General features: G+C 46.7%; 1 protein-coding gene across 1 annotated transcript in view; it reads left to right on the top strand.

Annotated features, from left to right (window-relative positions):
* Positions 1 to 6,404: 6,404 nt before the first annotated feature.
* The window catches only part of LOC130492784 (ankyrin repeat and fibronectin type-III domain-containing protein 1-like), a gene marked incomplete at its 3' end in the record, with an annotated part of 200,689 nt that continues 184,594 nt past the window's right edge, over positions 6,405 to 22,499 (top strand). Inside the window, exon 1 of the mRNA XM_056866570.1 lies at positions 6,405 to 6,534. Coding sequence (XP_056722548.1) covers positions 6,427 to 6,534 — 108 coding nt within the window. The remainder of the gene's footprint in view (positions 6,535 to 22,499) is intronic.

Below are 22,499 nucleotides of genomic sequence, written 5' to 3'. Positions count from 1 at the left end.
TCTGTTCCCACAGTGGCCAACCAGGTGCCTCTAGGAAGCCCCCAAGCAAGACGGCTGCAGCAGCATTTATCCTGCCTGTGATCCACGGCACCTAACATAATAGGGCATACTCCTCTGATCCTAGAGAGAATAGGTATGCATCATGACTTGTATCCATTTTAACTAGTAGCCATGCTCCTCTCCTAGCTGGCGAAACGTGCACAAATCCGGAGGTGGCGTTTTGATTGAATGAATTAATTATTTCTAAAGGATAGAAATTACTATCGTGGACTATTGGATTATCGGATTATTGGACCATTGGTATTTGGACTTTGGACCTTGGACTTGGTGTTTGGACTGCTATTTCACTTTTGGACTTTTGGATTGGTATTCTAGACCATTGTCTTTATTATTTAGGTTGGAATTAGACCTGGGTGCAGTTAACCTAGTCTATTACAGTGAAATGAAATGAAGTTGGTGATGTAACCATTCATCGTTTGATTGATTGTTCCATGTTTTATATGTTATAGAGTTTGCATACTTTGCATTATAACCTGGAGAGTGGGGATAATTTGTGTTTCTTGACCTATCTAAACTTAGAGCTGGTGCTGTTTATTACTTTAACCTCCAGGTATTAGCTGGAGATCTCCTGCTATTACAACTGATCTCCAGCCGAGAGAGATCAGTTCCCCTGGAGAAAATGGCCACTTTGGCAATGGTACTCTATGGCATTTAAGACCCTTCCCTCCTCAAACCCTGCCCTCCTCAGGCTCCGTCCCAAAAACCTCCCGCTGGTGGCCAAGAGGGACTTGGCAACCCTAGTTTGAAGCCTTCCTCCAACCTAAGGAGCCTTCCTTCAAAGGAAGAGCCGCTTAGCCCGGAGGAACTTCCTCCAGTCTAGAGTTGGATCCGTGCTACTGATCCAGTTTTATCTCGCCCCTGTCCGGTCCCTCCGAGGGAAGCCAGAGAGACCCAAGATGGGTGCAACGTTGCTCAGATTCTGTTGCTCCGCTCTGGGGCTCAGAGACCTGAAACAGAAAGGGGGTACCCTTGAAAAGGAGAACCATCTGGGCTGCACAGATTGTCGTAATGAAGGCTGACCTGTTAACTCCTTCTCATCTGCTAGTTTGTTTCTCCAGTCTTTGTCCTTTTGATGTATAATTTTGCTTAATTTGGAATTCAGCTTTGCATGTAACATCTGGTGGTCTTTGGCAATAGGCTCCATGGATTCGTGGTAACTTGACTAAGTCTTTGCCAAGCTGAATGTTTCCTAGCGAGGTTACGGTTGGCCAGTTCACAAGGAGCGTCTTGGTTTGCCCCTAGCTGGTTTTGTGCATCAAGACGAGAGGCCATTGCTAGATCCCCACAGTTGCATTGAAGAGGAATAGCAGGAAGCTATATAAAAAAAAGCCTCAGACCATCTGTTGAACTCATGATATTTCATTTCCCACTGGAACTTCAGGAAGATGTTTTTACAGCTAACTTTTTTTTAATTTTCTTTTGGATGAAAGATGATTTTCTAAACAAGCTTAAGCCAAGCATTTAGGTAAAAAAAAAAAAAATTTCCAAAGGCCAATTTGCAGAGATGTTTTGAAGGGCTTATCTGCCATTGCGAAGATGTTCAAACACTGGCTGTTACCGCACTAGGTATTCCCAGAGATGTATTAAGAGTTTGAAAATGTTATAAAAAAGACTGTTCGCACTTTCTACGTATTCCCACTGATGTATTAAGAGTTTGAAAACGTTATAAAAAAACGGGATTTGAACCTGGGCCTCCCAGAGACTAGTGTTGACCCATAGTGTTAACCACTATGCTATTCTGGCTCTGCTCTTGTAAATTCAGTTTATTGAATGAAAGCTTAGATGCATTTCTGGCTGTCACTGTAAACTTTTCCCAATTATGGATTGTTAAAGTGTCTGAAAGGGACCTTCTCTACACATTGCTCTCCTGTGTTGAACGGGTGACTTTTTAAATTTATCCGAAGTGTAGAGGCGCGCGCGTATGTGTTAAGGGCTGTCAAGTCGCTTCCGACTCATGGCGACCCTATGAATCAATGTCCTACAAAACGTCCTATCTTTGACAGCCTTGCTTAGATCTTGCAAATTGAGGGCCGTGGCTTCCTTGATTGAGTCAATCCATCTCTTGTTGGGTCTTCCTCTTTTCCTGTTGCCCTCAACTTTTCCTAGCATGAATGTCTTTTCTAGTGACTCTTGCCTTCTCATAATGTGACCAAAATACGACAGCCTCCGTTTAGTCATTTTAGCTTCTAGGGTCAGTTCAGGCTTGATTTGATCTAGAACGCACTGATTTGTTTTTTTGGCGGTCCACGGTATCCGTAACCCTCTCCTCCAACACCACATTTCAAAGGAGTCTACTTTCTTCCTATCAGCTTTCTTCAATGTCCAGCTTTCACACCCATACATAGTAATAGGGAATACAATGGCATGAATTAACTTGATCTTGGTGGCCAGTGACACATCCTTACAATTAAGGAACTTTTTTAGCTCCTTCATGGCCGCCCTTCCCAGTCTCCACCTCCTTCTGATTTCTTGGCTGCAGACTCCCTTTTGGGTTGATGATGGAGCCAAGGAATAGAAAGTCTTCAACAATTTCAATTTCCTCATTGTCAGCTTTAAAGTTGTGTAATTCTATGGATTATTACAGTGTCTGAAAGGGAGCTTCTCTACACAGTGCTCTCCTGTGTTGGATGGGTGACTTTTAAAATTGACCCGAAGCGTAGAGGCATTACTGAATGTAAACTTTTATGGTGTGCTCATTTCGGTGTGGTTGTTAGAAACAGCCTTCAGGTTATAAATCTGCAGCTTTGTGACAGTCGCATCCTGTTCCTATTGCCCAGGTTTGCAACCCAGGGATGTTGCAGGTCATCTTGAGAATTAAATCCAGCAAACCAGCTCTCCGACGCCACTTTTGGAATGTGGGTCTCCAATTCCTGTTAGCGGAGGGGGAGAAATGCATCTTGCTGTGCTCCCGCCTTGTAGTGGATCTGTTGTTTTCAGACTGCGCAGAATGGAGCCGGTGGTGCGTTGCATAACACTTACTAGGTCTGTTGGTGCCTGATAAACAATAATTTCAATTGGGCCTGTCAGAGCATTAAATTAAATAATTGGTTTAGCTCCTGTTTGCCTTGTTGTTCCTTGAAGCCTGCCAGGAATTCAGCCGAGCCTTTCAGAAAGTGTGGTTTTACAAACAGGACCAAGAAAGTGACAACTCTACTTAGGTTAGAATCATAGAGTTGGAAGGGACCACCAAGGTCATCTAGTCCAACCCCCTGCACAATGCAGGAAACTCACAACTACCTCCCCACACACACCCAGCGACCCCTACTCCATGCCCAGAAGATGGCCAAGATGCCCTCCCTCTCATGATCTGCCCAAGGTCATGGAATCAGCATTGCTGACAGATGGCCATCTAGCCTCTTCTTAAAAACCTCCAGGGAAGGAGGGCTCACCACCTCCCGAGGAAGCCTGTTCCACTGTGGAACCGCTCTAACTGTTAGGAAATTCTTCCTAATGTCTAGACGGAAACATGTTTAAATCTTGAGTAGCATGGATTTGGTAGATCAAATCAAGCCTGCACTGACCCTAGAAGCTAAAATGACCTTCTCCTTCTCCTTCTCCTTCTCCACCTCCTCCTCCTCCTCCTCCTCCTCCTCCTCCTCCTCCTCCTCCTCCTCCTCCTCCTCCTCCTCCTCCTCCTCCTCCTCCTTCTTCTTCTTCTTCTTCTTCTTCTTCTTCTTCTTCTTCTTCTTCTTCTTCTTCTTCTTCTTCTTCACATTTTTGAAGAGTTTGGTTTCTTCCAAGTGCCACATGCTTTTTGATGCGTGCTCTGAACATCCTAGCAGCATTAACCAATTCCACCGTTTTGTGTTTCCCCCCATAGCCTTGGTGTGCTTCTTGCGCCTCCCTCTTTGACTCCAGGCAGCAGAGATCTCTGGGTGATGATTAATGGCAATCTTATGCTCATTTGGTTGCGCAGCAGGTAGTCTTGATAAGGGTGGGCTAATTGCTTCAGGTGGAAGTTTAAAAGAAAAAAAATCCCTCTCAAGCCTTGATTATGACCTCTTCACACACACCCCAAAGCCAAACACCAGCTATTTATAGGCTCCAAGATAGTTGATTATGACTGACCTTTTCTCATTGAGGGTCTTTGCTAGTGGGATGTGGCCATGCTCAGGAGGGCAGCTTGCTGTGCTTTAGAAGAAGAAGAAGAGTTGGTTTTTATATGCCGACTTTCTCTACCACTTAAGGGAGACTCAGACCGGCTTACAATCCCCTTCCCTTTCCCTCCCCAGAATAGACACCCTGTGAGGTAGGTGGGGCTGAGAGAGCTCTAACAGACCTGTGACTTGCCTGAGGTCACCCAGCTGGCTTCGTGCGGAGGAGCGGGGGATCGAACCCGGTCCTCCAGATCAGAGTCCACCGCTCTTAACCACTACACCACGCTGGCTCTTAGGGAGTGAATACAAAAGCCTTTATAGGCATTAAAAGGGAAATCATGCAATGGCGTTTACAATAAAATCAATCAATCGGTTGACCTTTATTGGCATATTTCCAGAAATATAGCTTAGACGGTACACAAGAATCCTCAATCCATACATTTCCCACATAAATATGATTATATGATTATATCTTCTGGGCGTGGAGTAGGGGGGTCACTGGGGGTGTGTGGGGGTGAGGTAGTTGTGAATGTCCTGCATTGTGCAAGGGGTTGGACTAGATGACCCTGGTGGTCCCTTCCAACTCTGTTATTCTATGATTCTATCAAGCTTATGTTATGATTCCCCCCCCTTCTCTTCCTTTCTTTTAAAGGTCACTGGACAGAAAGCCTCAGAGACCTTTGTTAGGAAAATCTCGAACTCTTCCAAGCATCCCACAGTCCCCTGTCATAAGCCGGGTTTCTGTTCTGGATTCGAAATTTTATGCGGAAGATATGCCAGCAGAGCAGAAGCAGTTCAGGAACCACACGGCTCCCGATTGTCAAAAAGGTTGCACAGTGCCCTCTACCGGTAAGTTTAAATAAATGTTAAGTCGTGTTTCTTTTCTTGTAGGCAAGAAAACCGTGTGTCTGTGAGACTTAACGGTAAGGTTTGGTGGGGAAGAGTCCATTCTTGATCTTGGGGCTCTCGGTGAATTCACACAAAAATTCCTGCTTTTTTTCATGTTGAAATATTTGATTGATGGCTTTCATAGAATAATAGAATAGAATCACAGCATCATAGAGTTGGAAGGGACCCCCCAGGGTCATCTAGTCCAACCCCCTGCACAATGCAGGAAATTCACAACTACCTCCCCCACATACCCCCAGTGCCCAGAAGATGGCCAAGATGCCCTCCCTCTCGTGATCTGCCTAAGGACATAGAATCAGCATTGCTGACAGATGGCCATCTAGCCTCTGCTTCAAAACCTCCAGGGAAAGAGAGCCCACCACCTCCCGAGGGGCTTTTAGGCTGGGCTATAATGAACATGAATAAATTACGAGGAAATCGTGTGTCCAGCCCGCAGGCTTTGCATCTTACTCCTGCAAGTGAAAACAGTGGCTGAAAGTGATGGGTCTTTTCTTCATTTCTTTGGGGAAATGTTGGCATCGATATCTCGTGGCTGGCTTGTTGTTTCTTTCTCTCCCCCCCCCCCCAATTTTTTTAATTATAGATAATAGGGTACAGAAAAGGAAAAAAAGGGAGGGATAAGGGCAATCCATCTGCGATAGACGGGCATTCTTATTGGTCATTAATGTATTCAAAAACATTTTATATTTTGACATAGCTGGTTATGTTATCTAATTTCTTATACTACGTTTATCTTTATGTTGGCTGAAATATAAGGAAGTAATGGCTGCCATTTCTCATTAAACTGCTCCACAGACTTAAGTTCGTCATAAAGGTAATTTTGGCCGCGTTTGCATATTCAAGCATCTTATCTTTCCATTCTTCTATGCCAGTTTGTTTCCAACTTCTTGCCAGAGCAACTCTCGCTGCCGGTGCAGCATTATTTGAACAGGTCTTTAAATCTCACAGGCAGATCGGATGGCGTCGTGCTTAATAAAAAAGTATCTTGGGTCTAGGTTTATTTTGTGTAAAAGAAAATCGGTACAAGACGTCCTATAGATGGTACACGACGCCTAACGCGATTTCTCAGGTGGCCCGCTCAGAGGGGGGAAAAAGGGGCGAGCTGGAAATGTCGTGAGAACAGATGTCTGGTGGACTTGTCCAATGTCTGGTGGACTTGTCCAAAGCTGCAAATGTATTGGAAGAAGATGCAAGGCTCGCTGTTTCTTGACTGTGTCTCGTTTTCATCTCCCTGTCAGGAGAGGCGTGGCAGCTGGAAGACGACGGCAGCGCCCCTGCCCGAGATCCCGCCCTTCAGCCCAGGTTCTGCACCGCGATGGACGACGCGCCGTTCAGGTCCTTCCGAAGCCGGTCCCTCTACATGAGGAAAAGCCTTTCAGTAGACAACCACCTGGGCTCCCTCGGCTACTCTATCCATCCCGCTGAAACCAAGACGGAGCCGGTCAAAATGAAACTTCGGAGGCAGTTTGTGAGTAACGAAAGCTGTTGCTTCGCCACCAGGACCTCTGGTGGTCTTCCTTTTGTAAACGCGAGGCTTCGAGCATATAGCGCCGTGGTGGCGAACCTATGGCACGCGTGCCGGACTTGGCACGCCGAGCCCTCTCTGTGGGCACGCGCGGGTAAGTTGAGCAGCCATGGCGTCTGCCTTCCCTGGACTCCCCGCCGTCCAGCTGGGAGTAACCCACCCCTTCCCTGGACTCCCCGCCGCCCAGCTGGGAGGAAACCTCAGTATTCAGGTTAAATTGCTGGGTTGGCACTTTGCGATAAATAAGTGGGTTTTGGGTTGCAGTTTGGGCACTCGATCTCTAAAAGGTTCGCCATCACTGATATAGTGTGTCTTCAAAGCTAGCACCGCTGCTAATTCTTCCACCACCCCATATTGCTGGACAGCGCGAATAATTTACCTTCTGACACTAAGGATGCCCTCATCTTCTTAATGACAAAATGACGGAACAAAAGTATTGAACCTGGCAGATGCTTAAATTCTCTTCCCCCCCTTTACTTTCTTTTTTAAAGGGTACAGAAACAAAAGGGGGAAGGGGTAAATATAAGGGGGAAAAACCATTGCATTACATTCTTGTCCCATGCCCCTAAATGCTAAAATAAGCTATCTTATCTTTGCCCCACCTGTTATTTTATTGAATTACAGAACATCAAAAATCCAAATCTAAATACTATCCGTGACATATAGATCTAAACAAATTCTAGCTCTGTCTAAGTAATTTTAACTCAACCCCGCTGATTGTTGATCTAGATTGGTCTCAACATATTAATGGCTTTACAATATTACTTCTTTCAACTATATCTCCTTTCAGTCGTATCTGCCGAAAAAACGATTGCCATCTCCGTTTGTAATCCTCAATTGGCATTTTCCAAAGCAGGTTTGTAAGGTTCGCTATTGTTGCAAATTCACACTTTTTTGTAATCCACTCAGAAAGTTCGGGAATTTTCTTAGCTTTTCAGTGAGTAGCATGCACAATTCTCGCTGCCGTACTTGCATATTGGAAAAATTCTTTATGAATAGATTGTAGCTGAAGGGGGGTCATCCCCAGCCACATGTGCTTAGCCTCAAAGTCAATGCCCAGTACACCCTGTATTTCTCTGTGTATCCGCTTCCAGTATTTTTGTGCTTTTTTACACGTCCACCATTGGTGGAAAAAAGTTTCCAGCAGATGCTTAAATTCCTCAAATAGTCTCTGGTGTCTGTCTTGTTAAAGCCAACATCCTTTTGAAAAAAATCTTAAATATCGCATGCTGGGTAATGTGTGCTGGTATTAGGGATAAAAGGTAAAGGTACTCCCCTGTGCAAGCACCGGGTCATTCCTGACCCATGGGGTGACGTCACATCCCAACGTTTACTAGGTAGATTTTGTTTACTGGGTGGTTTGTCAGTTCCTTCCCCAGTCATCTTCCCTTTATCCCAGCAAGCCGGGTCCTCGTTTTACCGACCTCGGAAGGATGGAAGGCAGAGTCAGCCTCGAGCCGGCTACCTGAAACCGACTCCCGTTGGGATCGAACTCAGGTCGTGAGCAGAGCTTGGACTGCAGAACTGCAGCTTACCACTCTGCACCACGGGGCTCTGAACAACAAAATAGGGGGGGAAACCTTAACACTAAAAAACTAGATTAAGGTACCCAAAAGGTAAGGAATCAACATGAAGTTCAGTTCAGAAGTCGGTTTCAGGTCGCCGGCTCAAGGTTGACTCAGCTGTCCATCTTTCCGAGGTCGGTAAAACGAGTACCCAACTTGCTGGGGGTAAAGGGAAGACGACTGGGGCAGGCACTGGCAAACCACAGCGTCAACAAAGTCTGCCTAGTAAACGTCGGGATGTGACGTCACCCCATGGGTCAGGAATGACCCGGTGCTTGCACAGGGAACCTTTACCTACCTTTATGTATTTAAAAGTAAGTAACACCTACGAAATATAAATAGCTGGGCAAACCTGCATATCAAACAAAGAGTCTAGAATGGGCAAAGGGGCTAAATGTGCTGGCAAAGCTACAGGGAGCAGGCGGGAACTGACTTACAGATAGCAGCTGAACTCCTGAATCCAATACCCTACACCTAGGCCTATTGTGGAAGTAGAGCAGAATAATTTATTGTCCTTCTGCGGTGAATATGGGGAGTGGGGGAGCACAGGAGCTGCAACGACAGACGGGAGGCCTGGAAGGCCGAGCGCTCTTTCTGCTTTAAAGTTTAATGGGTTTATTTTCCACTTGAAAATAATACCAGATTTTGGAAGAGCGATACCTTTGTTTCCGAGCCTCATTACCAGCCCCGGGATTGTAATGAAGGGATCAGGTGTCCCTCCGCTGCGGGGCCACGCTGATGCTTTAAGGAGAGGTGACATTTTTGTGCATACCTGGGCACAAAAACGACGAGGAGTGGGGGGTGGTGGAAGGAGGAAGGGGTTTGCGGCAAGCTTTGTGCGCCTGGAGGGAAGGGAGAAGACATCCTGTAATAAGACTGCAGGTATTCCACTTCTTTATTTTTAAAGGTTAAAGCCTTTTCGCTTCCCTTCTCCTCTTCTCAGTATTAGGAGTAGCGTTCTGCCGTGCATCTAATTCTGGTATCAGTTGGATTTCCATGCTTTCCTTGGCTTGATATCTCCGTTTCTGTCTTTCGGGCTGCTGGGGAGAGTCCTGAATGAGGAAGGTGCCTTTTAAAGCCGTGGATTCTCTATTGTTGTTGTTGTTTTAAAACCTCTTGAATCGTGCAAGTGATCTTGAAGTCGGGGCAGGTCAGGAAAGTATGACTTTGCTCTCATCGAATAGAATGAGGATCTTGGTTGACCATAGCAAGAGGACGGCTGGAAGCTTGGGTGTGATGTTTCTGCGGATGGCGCTTGACCCCGACTTTGCGCTTGCAAGCCGCTAAAGCAAAACAGATGAAATTGAGAGGCAGTGGGAGTTGAAGCAGCTACCTGGTGTGCCGGCATCCGTTGTGCAAAGGAGGAAGCATCCAGGAGGATTTCCAGTGTTTACAGTGAAGCAGTTTTGCGTTGGGGTAAGGAACACTCTTGCTCCCGTCTGTTCCTCTTCATCCAACGTGGTATAGTGGTTAAGAGCAGTGGTATCTGATCTGGAGAACCAGGTTTGACTCCCCACTCCTCCATGTGAGAATATGGGTCTGGAGTCTTCCTTTCCGGACATGTGTCCTAGTTAAAAGGGCTAATAGTGCTGTTTTTCTTGGACAACCCAAACACAGCTCAAGGATTTACCGGATAGTTTCCCTTTGATAGCTGCATGTGGTCTCGGGGACTTGATTTACCGTCCTCGGGGTGTGAGACCTGCTTTTCATGTGTGAACCGAGTCTCCTCCCGAGGACTAATCTTGTGTCGGAAATGAAGCCGCCGGGCCCTGTTTTCCTGACATTAGCATATTAATTGCATTGCCGCTCATAAGGAAGTTAATTTTATGACCCACCTGATCCATGGGAATTAGATCAGCGTTGGCTCATGCAGAGGAGACGGGTTGGGAGGTCACCTGTCGCAACTCAGGCTGTTTTACGAGGAGGGGGAGATGGTGACTTGGGTCATTATGGTAATGTCTGCAGGGGCCGTTTGCCATTTTGCTTCCAGGAGTGATTTGTGGTTTCGGAGGGCTGTTTTCTGACCTCACGCTGGAATGACCGAACACACACCTTCTGGTAACAAAGGGCGAAAATGCATGGCTGCTTGAGCCTCCTTTATTCCTTGTTTCAGCCAGGATTCAGCCAGGATCGAACGCGTGCGTTTCCGCCGGACGTGCGTTCGATCCTGGCTGAATCCTGGCTGAAACAGGGACTAAAGGAGGCTAAAGCGGCCGTGCGTTTTCACCCTTTGTTGCTGCCTTGGGTCTAAGAAAACGAGAGAGGATTGGTGTAGTGGTTAAGAGCGGTGGTTTGGAGCGGTGGACTCTGATCTGGAGAACCGGGTTCGATTCCCCGCTCCTCCACACGAAGCCAGCTGTAGGGTTGCCAGGTCCCTCTTCTCAACTGGTGGGAGATTTTTGGGGCGGAGCCTGAAGAGGGCGGTGTTTGGGGAGGGACTTCAATGCCATAGAGTCCAATTGCCAAAGTGGCCACTTTTCTCCAGGTGATCCGATCTCTATCGGCTGGAGATCAGTTGAATTAGCAGGAGATCTCCTGCCACTACCTGGCAGTTGGCAACCCTAGCCAGCTGGGTGACCTTGGGCAAGTCACAGCTCTGTTAGCCCCACCTACCTCCCAGGGTGTCTGTTATGGGGAAGGGAAGGTGATTGTAAGCCAGTTTGATTCTCCCTTAAGTGGTAGAGAAAGTCGGCATATAAAAACCAACTCTTCTTCTTCTAGGAAATATTGAAATAATTATTGTTCTCCTGTGAGGTATTTGTTGAGAATGGCAGGAGAAAAAAGAACAAAAGGCATCCAGCTGCCTGGCTCTCACCATGTGCAAAGTATACAACAGGTTGCAGCAATTGTATGTTTTGCTATGGTGGATAATCCTGTGTTCCCTTCGTAAGCTTCCAGCCATCCTTTGGGCTTGGCGTGAAGGTACTTTCTCAGCATGCATGCCTTTGCAGCCTAAACCTCTCGGCCCTTTTGGCTAATAGAGCTTCAGTGCCATTGAAATATGTTCAGGTGTAACTGGCTTATGGGATAAACAAAACAGTATGATGCCAGCCATCATACTGAGAATGGGCTATTTTCAGCAGCATCTTTATTTTGTCTCCCGAGTGCAAATAGAAGGTTCTGGGGGGATGTACTGGGGACTAGAGCAATTGCCCTATGAGGCGCGATTAAAATGCTTTAGGGCTGTTCAGCTTGGAAAGAAGCCGGCTTAGGGGAGACATTGAAATAGCTGAAGACTTTCTATTCCTTGGCTCCATCATCAACCCAAAAGGGAGACTGCAGCCAAGAAATCAGAAGGAGGTTGAGACTGGAAAGGGCTGCCATGAAGGAGCTAGAAAAGACTCTGAAGTGTAAAGATGTGTCACTGGCCACCAAGATCAGGTTAATTCATGCCATCGTATTCCCTATTACTACATATGGGTGTGAAAGCTGGACAATGAAGAAAGCGTGTAGGAAGAAAGTAGACTCCTTTGAAATGTGGTGTTGGAGGAGAGTGTTATGGATACCGTGGGCGGCCAAAAAAAACCCCCATATCAGTGTGTTCTAGATCAAATCAAGCCTGAACTAATCCTAAAAGCTAAAATGACTCAACTGAGGCTGTCGTATTTTGGTCTCATTATGAGTGAGCAAGGGTCACTGGAAAAGACAGTCGTGCTAGGAAAAGTGGAGGGCAGCAGGAAAAGAGGAAGACCCAACAAGAGATGGATTCACTCTATAAAGGAAGCCACAGCCCTCCATTTGCAAGACCTGATCAGGGCTGTTAAAGATAGGACATTTTGGAGGACTTTGATTCATAGGGTCGCCATGAAGCGACTTGACGGCACTTAACACAAGGGGAGACATGATGGCGGTCTATCAAATTATGCATGGTTTGGAGAGAGTGGACAGGGAGAAGCTTTTCTCCCTCTCCCATAATACTAGACCGCGGGGGGTCATCTGCTGAAGCTGGAGGGCTAGAGATTCAAAACAGATAAAAGGAAGTATTTCTTCACACAATGCATAGTGAAATTGTGGAACTCCCTGCCCCAGGATGGGGTGATGGCTGACAACTTGGAAGGCTTGAAGAATGGAGTGGACATGTTCATGGAGGAGAGGGGTATTCATGGCTACTCCTTAAAATGGATACTAGTCATGATGCATACCTTGGCATCTTAAAGGCAATTCCCACAACTGGTCAAGGGCTCTTAACTCTTACACAGAGTTGGAGAAGGAACTCCCTGGAACTGGATTTGGCTCTGGATCCTGTTTGTTTGCCTTTGGTGCCAGTTGTGTGGGTTTTCTTGGTCTTATCCCCGGCGCTGCTTCTCTCGGGACTAAGACTTGAGCGGCGCTTTGACAGCCGCCGGATTGGGGGAAGAGCTGGACAGCGGTTTTCAGACGTCAGGGCGGCTGTGTGACAAGGGTAGGAAGATAAGAAGAGAGGAGACAGTCTGGCTGAGACGGCAGCTGAGAGAGAATTGCCAAGGAGGGGTCGGGTTGGACTCAGAGACCGCCCGTCTATCTCCAGATCAAAGCGGGGAACGACAGGCCGTGTCATGCTTGCTGGTGGGAATGACAAAGATAAATATCAGGAATGGTGGGCCAATTTATAACTCCCTAGGGGAGCAAGAGGGCACACCGGCCCGAGCAATACTTCGGACCACTGTGATATTTCACAGCATGCCGAGAGCAGGCCGGCGGAGGAATTTGTTTTCCTTTCAGGGAGAACGGTACCTTGCCCATATATTTTCCTTCCATCAGGGAGTTTTATGTGAATAGGGTGAAGAAAAAGGGCTGTGTGCGTTTAACTGCAAAGCTGGGTTTTTTTTTTTGTGGGGTGGGGGGACCTTTGGGACGTCAATACCTACAATGGCTGCTTCTTTAGATGGAGATGGATGCCTGGGGAGGGATGGTAGAGCATCCGCTTGGCATGCAGAAGGCATCTCCGGTTGAAGGGACTGGGCAAGTAGGTGATGGGAAAGACCTCTGCCTGAGACCCTGGAGAGCCGCTGCCTTTAGGAGAGGCTGTGGCTCAGTGGCAGAGCATCTGCTTGGCATGCAGAAGGTCCCAGGTTCAATCCCCGGCATCTCCAGTTAAAGGGACTAGGCAGGTAGGTGATGTGAAAGACCTCTGCCTGAGACCCTGGAGAGCCGCTGCTGGTCTGAGTAGACAATACTGACTTTGATGGACCGAGGGTCTGGTTCAGTACAAGGCATGTACTTCATGTGTTCATGCCCTGAGCAGAACGATAATTCTGTGTGTACTGTTCTATCTCCGCACGGTACCGGTAGGATCAGGTTTATGTTTAGAGCAGGGGTTATGTGCTACCCCCTCCCCCCCGTTGCGTGGCGGTGGCATTCTCAATGTTGAGGCATTGATGCACGAAGGATGACATGCAGAGGGGAGATGGCATTGACGTAGCGTACTGAAGGGTTTTTGTGGCATTACGGAATCGCTACTGGAGACTAAGCTAAAAAGCTAGGGAGAGTGATGCAATCTCTCTCTGCCTTGAGCTGTAGTAACCCATGCCGGCGTGGCGTAGTGGTTAAGAGCGGTGGTTTGGAGCGGTGGACTCTGATCTGGAGAACCGGGTTCGATTCCCCACTCCTCCACGTGAGCGGCGGAGGCTGATCTGGTGAGCTGGGTTGGTTTCCCCACTCCTTCACACAAAGCCAGCTGGGTGACCTTGGGCAAGTCACAGCTCTGTTAGAGCTCTCTCAGCCCCACCTACCTCACAGGGTGTCTGTTGTGGGGAGAGGAAGGGAAGGGGATTGTAATCTGGTTTGAGTCTCCCTTAAGTGGTAGAGAAAGTCTGCATATAAAAACCAACTCTTCTTCTTCTTCTTCTTCTTCTTCTTCTGCTTATGCTTATGCTTATGCTTATTATTATTATTATTTCCATCCCTCCTCTAGTATTGATTTCCATCCCTCCTCTCAATTCTCAGTTTCTGGCTGCAGTGCCGGCTGAGTGCTGGAAGAGGTCTCTCTAGTACCGTGCCTAATGCAGAAAAGAGGCGAAGAAATAAACAGACCTCTGGCCTCCTTTTCGCTCTCCTCCCGTCTCCCTGTCCCTTGCCGATGCTCTGCTCATCTTTATGACTTAACACACACACACACACACACACACACGGTGCAGCAAGATTAATTTTGTTTTTCAAACATCAGCTGCTTGTCGTGGCACAAAACGTAGAGGGTGCACATTTATAAAATGCACGAGATAGCAATTGTGCTTTGAGGCCTCCGTGTAGTCCACATTGGGTGTGTGCAAGCTGGCTTGTAAGGGTATAGATCCAGCGTGTGATGACACGCTGGGGAAGAGCTGTGGCTCAGTGGTAGGGCATCTGCTTGGCATGCAGAAGGGTCCGGGTTCAACCCCCGGCATCTCCAGTTAAAAGGGACTAGGGAAGTAGGTGTTGTGAAGGACCTCTGCCTGAGACCCTGGAGAGCCGCTGCCGGTCTGAGTAGACAATACTGACTTTGATGGACCAAGGGGGTCTGGTTCAGTAGAAGGCAGCTTCATGTGTGTGTTCAAAAGTAATTTGCCAGCAAATACAGCCCGCCGTGGCTTTAAATGCTTTTTGCTTGTCCATAATTCATTTATAATTTCAGGCATACTGCAATTGTTTCATATGTGACTTGGTTGCTGCTGCTGTTGTTAAAAACTTCCCGTTACTTGCCCCGAGCGGAGAAATTCATTTCAGGTTAGTCCAAGAGAGAATCTTCTAATGTGCCTAGTAAGAGGGGAAAACTTCCGTTTTGCCAGCTGTGAGAATATAAGAGATTTTTTTTTGAAAGTGCTACTAATATTGTTGAAGCACAAAGTGAACAACAGGAATAAAGGGATTTCTTTGCGGAAGAGGAATGAACGAGAGAGTCTCTGCCTTTGAGTGGCCAGCCACTTCACCCCAAAGGTCTGAGGGATTTCCTAGACCGTCCTGAATGAGAAAACCAAACGGTGCCCTTCTGCCACATTTTCCCCTCTAACAGATCCCAGAACGACTTCCCTCTCAATAAATTGGAATTATCCGAGAGGCGGCCTTTTTTCAAACCACGTCTTCCCCTTGTGTCGGTCACCCGGCTTTATCGAATTGCATTTGAGCACCTGCCGTTCCTGGAATTGTGCACAAAACTCACTGCAGGGAGTGAACTCACTTGCACCGTTGGGCTGCTACCTTAAGTCAGCGGCAAATCTAGCCTAAATATCTTGAATCATACCTCGACAAAGACATTTTTTGTTTAAATACATATATATATTTGCAGACGCTTGCAACAGAAACACCCAGTCAGTCTTGAACCAAATCGGACCCCACAATCGATCTAAATATTTTCCTAACAAGCCTTTGTGGGGATGGATAGATGGATGGATGGATGGATAGACGGATGGATGGATAGACGGATGGATGGATAGACGGATGGATGGATAGACGGATGGATGGATAGACGGATGGATGGATAGACGGATGGATAGATAGACGGATGGATAGATAGACGGATGGATAGATAGACGGATGGATAGATAGGGGATAGATAGATAGATAGATAGATAGATAGATAGATATAGAGAGATAGATAGATAGATAGATAGATAGATAGATATAGATAGATAGATATATAAATATACACACACACATATATATACATACACACACATACATATATATACACACACACATACAAATATATATATACACACACACATACATACATATATATACACACACACATACAAATATATATATACACACACACATACATACATATATATACACACACACATACATACATACATATATACACACACACACATACATACATACACATATATATATATTATACATACACACATACATACACACACATGTATATATATCTATATCTATATATCTATATATGAAGAACACCTTTCCCCTCTTCCCCCCACCCCCACAAAGGCTTGTTTAGAAAATATTTAGACCGATTGTGGGGTCCAATTTGGTTCAAGACTGACTGGGTGTTTCTGTTGCAAGCTTCTGCAAACTCTTTCTTAGTTTTGTTCAGTGGTTTCCGTAATGCATAATCTCTGGCTGTGGAACGGCGTTGGACATGGCTCTTTTATGGCTCATCTCGCCCCTTAATGCTCCCCTGGGTATAACCCCCTTGGAAAAGCCAGTGGAATGTTAATTGGAGGGAAGTGAATGACAAAGTCCGCCCTCCTTATAACCTTCCTCCACCCCAAACCCCCCTTAATTAGCCCATTGAATTTATTTAGCCACTGAATGGGTTTCCCCCACTCCCCTTCCTCTAGATCCGTGAGGGACTCTTTGTAGCTTTCTCTGGGATTTGGCTACAATTTTGTTTCAAGATTTTTTTAAGGCAGTTTTTATTAAAGGGAAAAAAACACACACACACACACCGTGTAATTGCTTGACTCAACTGAGGCTGTCGTACTTTGGACGACATTATGAGAAGGCAAGAGCCACTGGAAAAGACAGTCATGCTAGGAAAAGTGGAAGGCAGCAGGAAAAGAGGAAGACCCAACAAGAGGTGGAGGGACTCTATAAAGGAAGCCACGGCCCTCAATTTGCAAGACCTGAGCAAGGCCGTCAAAGATAGGACATTTTGGAGGACCTTGATTCATAGGGTCGCCATGAGTCAGAAGCGACTTGACGGCACTGAACCCACACACACACACAATTGCTTGAGGCAGAGCTCAAGAGGAAAAGAAGGCAGAGAAACCACTGATATTTCTTTTGATGGTGATACACATTGTTGATGTCGTCGTCATCCCCTGTGAACTTATGATCTGTGTACCATGAAAGGTCCCAGGTTCAATCCCCGGCATTTCCAGTTAAAGGGACTAGGCAGGTAGGTGATGTGAAAGACCTCAGCCTGAGACCCTGGAGAGCCATGGTGAGGGGCTCTGGCTCAGTTGTAGAGCATCTGCTTGGCATGCAGAAGGGTCCCAGGTTCAAGCCCCACCATCTCCAGTTAAAGGGACCAGGCAAGTAGGTGATGTGAAAGTCCTCAGCCTGAGACCCTGGACAGCTGCTGCCAGTCTGAGTAGACAATACTGACTTTGATGGACCAAGGGTCTGATTCAGTAGAAGGCAGCTTCATGTGTTCACGAAAAAGACTTCCCAAAGTAATAATACTGTTTGGGAGGCTAGAAAAAAATTACAAAGATTATCAGATATTTGATGGGTTCAGTTTCTTGTTTTGTGGGATCCTTGCTGGCTTCTCTCTCTGACAGTCGGTAATTAAGAGCTAGTGGTTTTTTCCTAAGGAAACGTGTGTTCAAGAATTCAGAGAAATTATAACTGACAGCAGTCTAGACAGAACAGTAAAACGATTTGGGCTCAGTGGTAGAGCCTCTGCCTGGCACGCAGAAGGTCCCAGGTTCAATCCCCAGCACCTCCAGTTAAAGGGACTAGGCAAGTAGGCGATGCGAAAGACCCCTGCCTGAGACCCTGGAGAGCCGCTGCCCATCTGAGTAGACAATACTGATCATTAGCACATTATCTTGATACTTACAGGACAATGATTAGCACATTACCTTTGATACTTTTTGCAGGACAATGATTCAGCTCAACCCAACCCCTTTCTGACTATATATTACTCTTCCTACACACTTGACACTGAGAGACACTGTCCTTCAGTGTTATTCCTCTGAAGATGTCTGCCACAGCTGCTGGCGAAACGTCAGGAAAGAAAATACCAAGACCACGGTTACACAGCCCGGATAACCCACAAGAACCAAAGACAATACTGACTTTGATGGACTGAGGGTCTGATTCAGTAGAAGGCAGCTTCATGCGTTAATGGGTTCAAGCCCCAGCTCTGCTCATTCTGCAGAACAAGGAAGGAAAATTCAGTTTAGATCTCGGACTGGACGTTAATTTTCCTCTGTTTCATCTAGATTTCCGCCGAGGCTTGGATCCCCGGACCTGAAGTATCCTGTTCTCCAGTGGCAATGTCACCCTCAAATCCTGGTTAGAGGAGGGTACTGGAGCATGGCCTACAAAGAAACCTCTGATGAGCAGTAGTCTGTAGCGTGATGCTTCTTGACCCCCATAAAAGATTCTAAATGAGTTCCTAGGTCTGAGCAGTAAGGGGGCTTGGCAACCACAATCCCTGTAGCAGACCTCCTTCGTGTCTGTTTCACACCCCACAGATCTGGGTCTGATGATCCCTTCCCATCCCTGATAATGTATGACGTAGAATTTGTGCATCAGAGACTGAATTTTTGCACAGAAGGTGAAGTAATCTAATCCCCCCCCCAATTGAATACCCAAGTCCTGCTGTACGTTATCCTGATATTGGTGAAGTCCATAAAATGTCACCCAAGTTAATTTGTTACAAGAAGTTGTTGGGAAATTTCTATCCATGGCATAATTAGGTGAGAGTTTTGTTGTAGTGAGAAATAGAGGAGGGTGCTGAGTTGCTTTCTGTTGGCCCAGAAGGTCGGACCAGAACCAACGGGTTGAAATTAAATCCAAAGAGTTTCCATGTAGACATTAGGAAGAATTTTCTAACCATTAGAGCGGTTCCTCAGTGGAATAGGCTTCCTCGGGAGGTGGTGGACGCTCCTTCTCTGGAGGTTTCTAAGAAGAGGTTGGATGGCCATCTGTCAGCAATGCTGACTCTATGATCTTAGGCAGATGATGAGCGGGAGGACATCTTGGCCATCTTCTGGACATGGAGTGGGGGTCACTGGGGATGTGGGGGGGGAGGTGGTTGTGGGTTTCCTGGATGAGGGGGTTGGACTAGATGAGCCTGGTGGTCCCTTCCAACTCTATGATTCGATGAAATATCTTGACTCTGAAAAACATTGAGCATTTTACAGTGTGGCCTTAAGTCTCTCACCATGCTTCATCTTAACAACTGGGCAATTGCTTTAGAATATGGTGTTTAATTTGTCTCTCTTCTTTCGATAATCCTTCTTCTACCCCCGTATCTTCTCCCAAGAGGGGAGGGAGGTTTGCTAATGACAAGAGCCCTTGGTTCTTGTAGGTTATCCGGGCTGTGTAACCGTGGTCTTGGAATTTTCTTTCCTGACGTTTCGCCAGCAACTGTGGCAGGCATCTTCAGAGTAGTAACACTGAAGGACAGTGTTACTACTCTGAAGATGCCTGCCACAGTTGCTGGCGAAACGTCAGGAAAGAAAATTCCAAGACCACGGTTACACAGCCCGGATAACCTACAAGAACCAATGAACTCTGACCGTAAAAGCCTTCGACAATAACAAGAGCCCTTACTTTAAAATACAGATGTAGCCTAGTATTGAATGGATTAGATCAGGCTCGAAGCACGTCTCCTTAGCGTTAGGAACGTGAGCAGTTTCAGAGATGGAAACGGTCCCTCCCAGGATGACCGAGGGGGAAATCGGATGAACTTTCCCCCTTAACGTGGAGAGCGTTTCGATTTTGAAACCTTATGAGGGGCTGTTTCTTCAGAGGCGTTAGGATCCTTGGATGGGTTGCAGGACCGCTTGGCACGGGTTGCAGACTTCCGTCTCCCAGGCTGCCGAGAGACTAGTTATCCAGGCTGTGTCCCTCCGAAGATGATATGTCCTCGGTTAAGCGAAGGCATTCTCAGCATGCGGCCTGACACCAGAGAGGGGGAGAGTTCGGGAGCCGGTGTCGAATTCAAAACCTACCCCGGCCCACTTTGGGAGGCTCAAAGCCAACCGTATGAGGGCTTTTTCCCCCCTTAAAAAAAAAGAAATTAATACTGTTAATTTGGGAGTACAATAAAAGCCAGTCAAATTATTTTTTAAAACCCAGCTGTGAAAAATGCACCCACAGTGCGCACCTCATTAGCTGACTGTGTGGCTCTATCAGTCAAGTTCTCCAAAGTATTTGGCTTTATAGATAATCTTTTTAAAAAAACCACACAGTTCAATAATTACGAGCTCCCTCCAGACTTGGGTTTTAATTTTATTTTTTACTGATATTAGCAATATTATCAGTAACTTTCCTCTCACTTTTCTACGGAGGAAAAAACTCCCCATATAAGTGATTTTAACTTCTGACTGCACACTGGTGTGCATATTGATTGTTAAGTGTGTGTGTGTGTGTGTTAAGCGCCGTCAAGTCGCTTCCGACTCATGGCGACCCTATGAATCGAAGTCCTCCAAAATGTCCTGTCTTTGACAGCCGTGCTCAGGTCTTGTAAACGGAGGGCCGTGGCGTCCTTTATTGAGTCGATCCACCTCTTGTTGGGTCTCCCTCTTTTCCTGCTGCCCTCCACTTTTCCTAGCCTGACTGTCTTTTCTAGTGACTCTTGCCTTCTTGTAATGTGACCAAAATACAATAGCCTCAGCTAAGATATAGTCCCTAATAGATCGAGAGGTGCTGGCGACACGCTGTAACTAATGATGGTAGCAGGATGGATGAGAAATCTTTGGGTCCAGAACACTCTGACCTCTTAGTAACTCTGGTGCTGAAACTCGGGGTAGGGGTAGGGTGTAATATCTAGCACACTTTTCTCCCTTGGTGCTAGACATGGGTATGTCTGAAACTGAGAACTGCAATTCTAACAGCAATATATGCACATGTCTCAGTGTGTATATGTGTCTGTGTACATGCATATATAAATATATCTATATACCCACATAGCTATACATATGCATGGAGAAAAAGCATTTTGTGAAAAGCAGGAGTAGTAATTTGTTTCCTTTACGTCATTTCTACTTCACGTTTCTCCCTAGCTGGGACCCCAAATGGCTCACCGCATTCTTGCCTCCTCCATGGAGTGACGTCACATCACAACGTTCACTAGGCAGACTGTGTTAACGGGGTGGTTTGCCAGTGCCTTCCCCAGTCATCTACACTTTACCGCCCAGCAAGCTGGGTCAACATTTTACCAACCTCGGAAGGATGGAAGGCCGAATCAACCTGGAGCCAGCTACGTAAAGCCGACTTCCGTCGGGACCGAACTTAGGTTGTGTGCGGCGCTTTGACTGCAGCACTGACCACTGCTGGTTATTCGGCTGCATCTTAACCCGGGCTTAATGCAGGCTATGTGCTGGGTGCCAGTGCTGGGATAGTACCTGAAAGATTGCATTTGGACTGCCTCCCTAAATTCCCCTTTGCAAAGCCAATTGGCTGAGATACTTTACTTTCCATCCGTGAGTGCTGAATGATTTCAATGAAGGCTTTAAAGCAAATTCCACTTCTCTTAAGAGGTTGCTGGATTAAGCGTAATTGTTGCTCTGGAGTGCTTCATAATAAATGGCATTCTGGACACACAAAGTGATATATGTTTGGGTCTGGACTATGTCAAACATATTTGGCGGTAGTATGTTGTAGCAGGGGGAGAAACCTGTTGGATACTTGGAGGGAACCTCTGGTGGTTTATTGGTAGCCCACTTTCTGAGTTAAGTATAAAATTCAGTACCGGCGTGGAAGAGGTTGCTTTTTTAAATAGGTGGGATTTCATAACTTCTCTGTGGCATTTGCTTTAATATACTCTGAACCTAATTCTGGACGGATTCTGCCTCAAAGAAGAATTTGACTATATGTTTCTGGGTTGGGAGCCAGCATGGTGTAAAGGTTAAGAGCGGTGGTTTGGAGCGGTGGACTCTGATCTGGAGAACCGGGTTGGATTCCCCCGCTCCTCCACATGAGCGGCGGAGGCTAATCGGGTGGACTGGGTTGGTTTCCCCACTCCTCCACGCAAAGCCAGCTGGTTGCCCTTGGGAGAGTCAAGTCAAGTTTATTAATATGGTCGACTGACCAATCACGTGCCAACACCCCAAAATTTTCCGAGACCTTGGGCCAGCCCTCCTCTCTCACCCCCACCCACCTCACAGGGTGTCTGTTGTGGGGAAGGGAAGGGAAGGTGTTTGTAAGTCGGGTTGAGTCTCCTGTAAGTGGTAGAGAAAGTTGGCATATAAAAACCAACTCTTCTCCTCCTCCTCCTCCTCCTACTTGTAATTATTGCCTCCTCCTCCTCCTCCTCTTCAGAGGTCTAAATTGCTTGGGACCAAGATACCTGAATGGAATATCCTTTCCCATATGAGTAGCATTCCTTTTGGCCTCAAGTAGGGAACAGGGGCTTTTATGGTCATTGTACCCCATTTCAGGAATAATCTTCCTCTTAGATCCAAATAGATAGAGGCCCATGGGGCAGAGTGGGAAGCTGCGGTACTGCAGTCCAAGCTCTGCTCACGACCTGAGTTCGATCCCGACGGAAGTCAGTTTCAGGTAGCCGGCTCGAGGTTGACTCCATCCTTCCGAGGTCGGTAAAACGAGTACCCAGCTTGCTGGGGGTAAAGTGTAGACGACTGGGGAAGGCAATGGCCAACCACCCTGTAAACACAGTCTGCCCAGTGTACATTGTGACGTGACGTCACTCCATGGGTCAGTAATGACCCAATGCTT

Source organism: Euleptes europaea, chromosome 21 (assembly GCF_029931775.1).
Source record: "Euleptes europaea isolate rEulEur1 chromosome 21, rEulEur1.hap1, whole genome shotgun sequence".
NCBI lineage: Eukaryota > Metazoa > Chordata > Lepidosauria > Squamata > Sphaerodactylidae > Euleptes > Euleptes europaea.
This window is presented reverse-complemented; position numbering and strand designations above follow the sequence as displayed.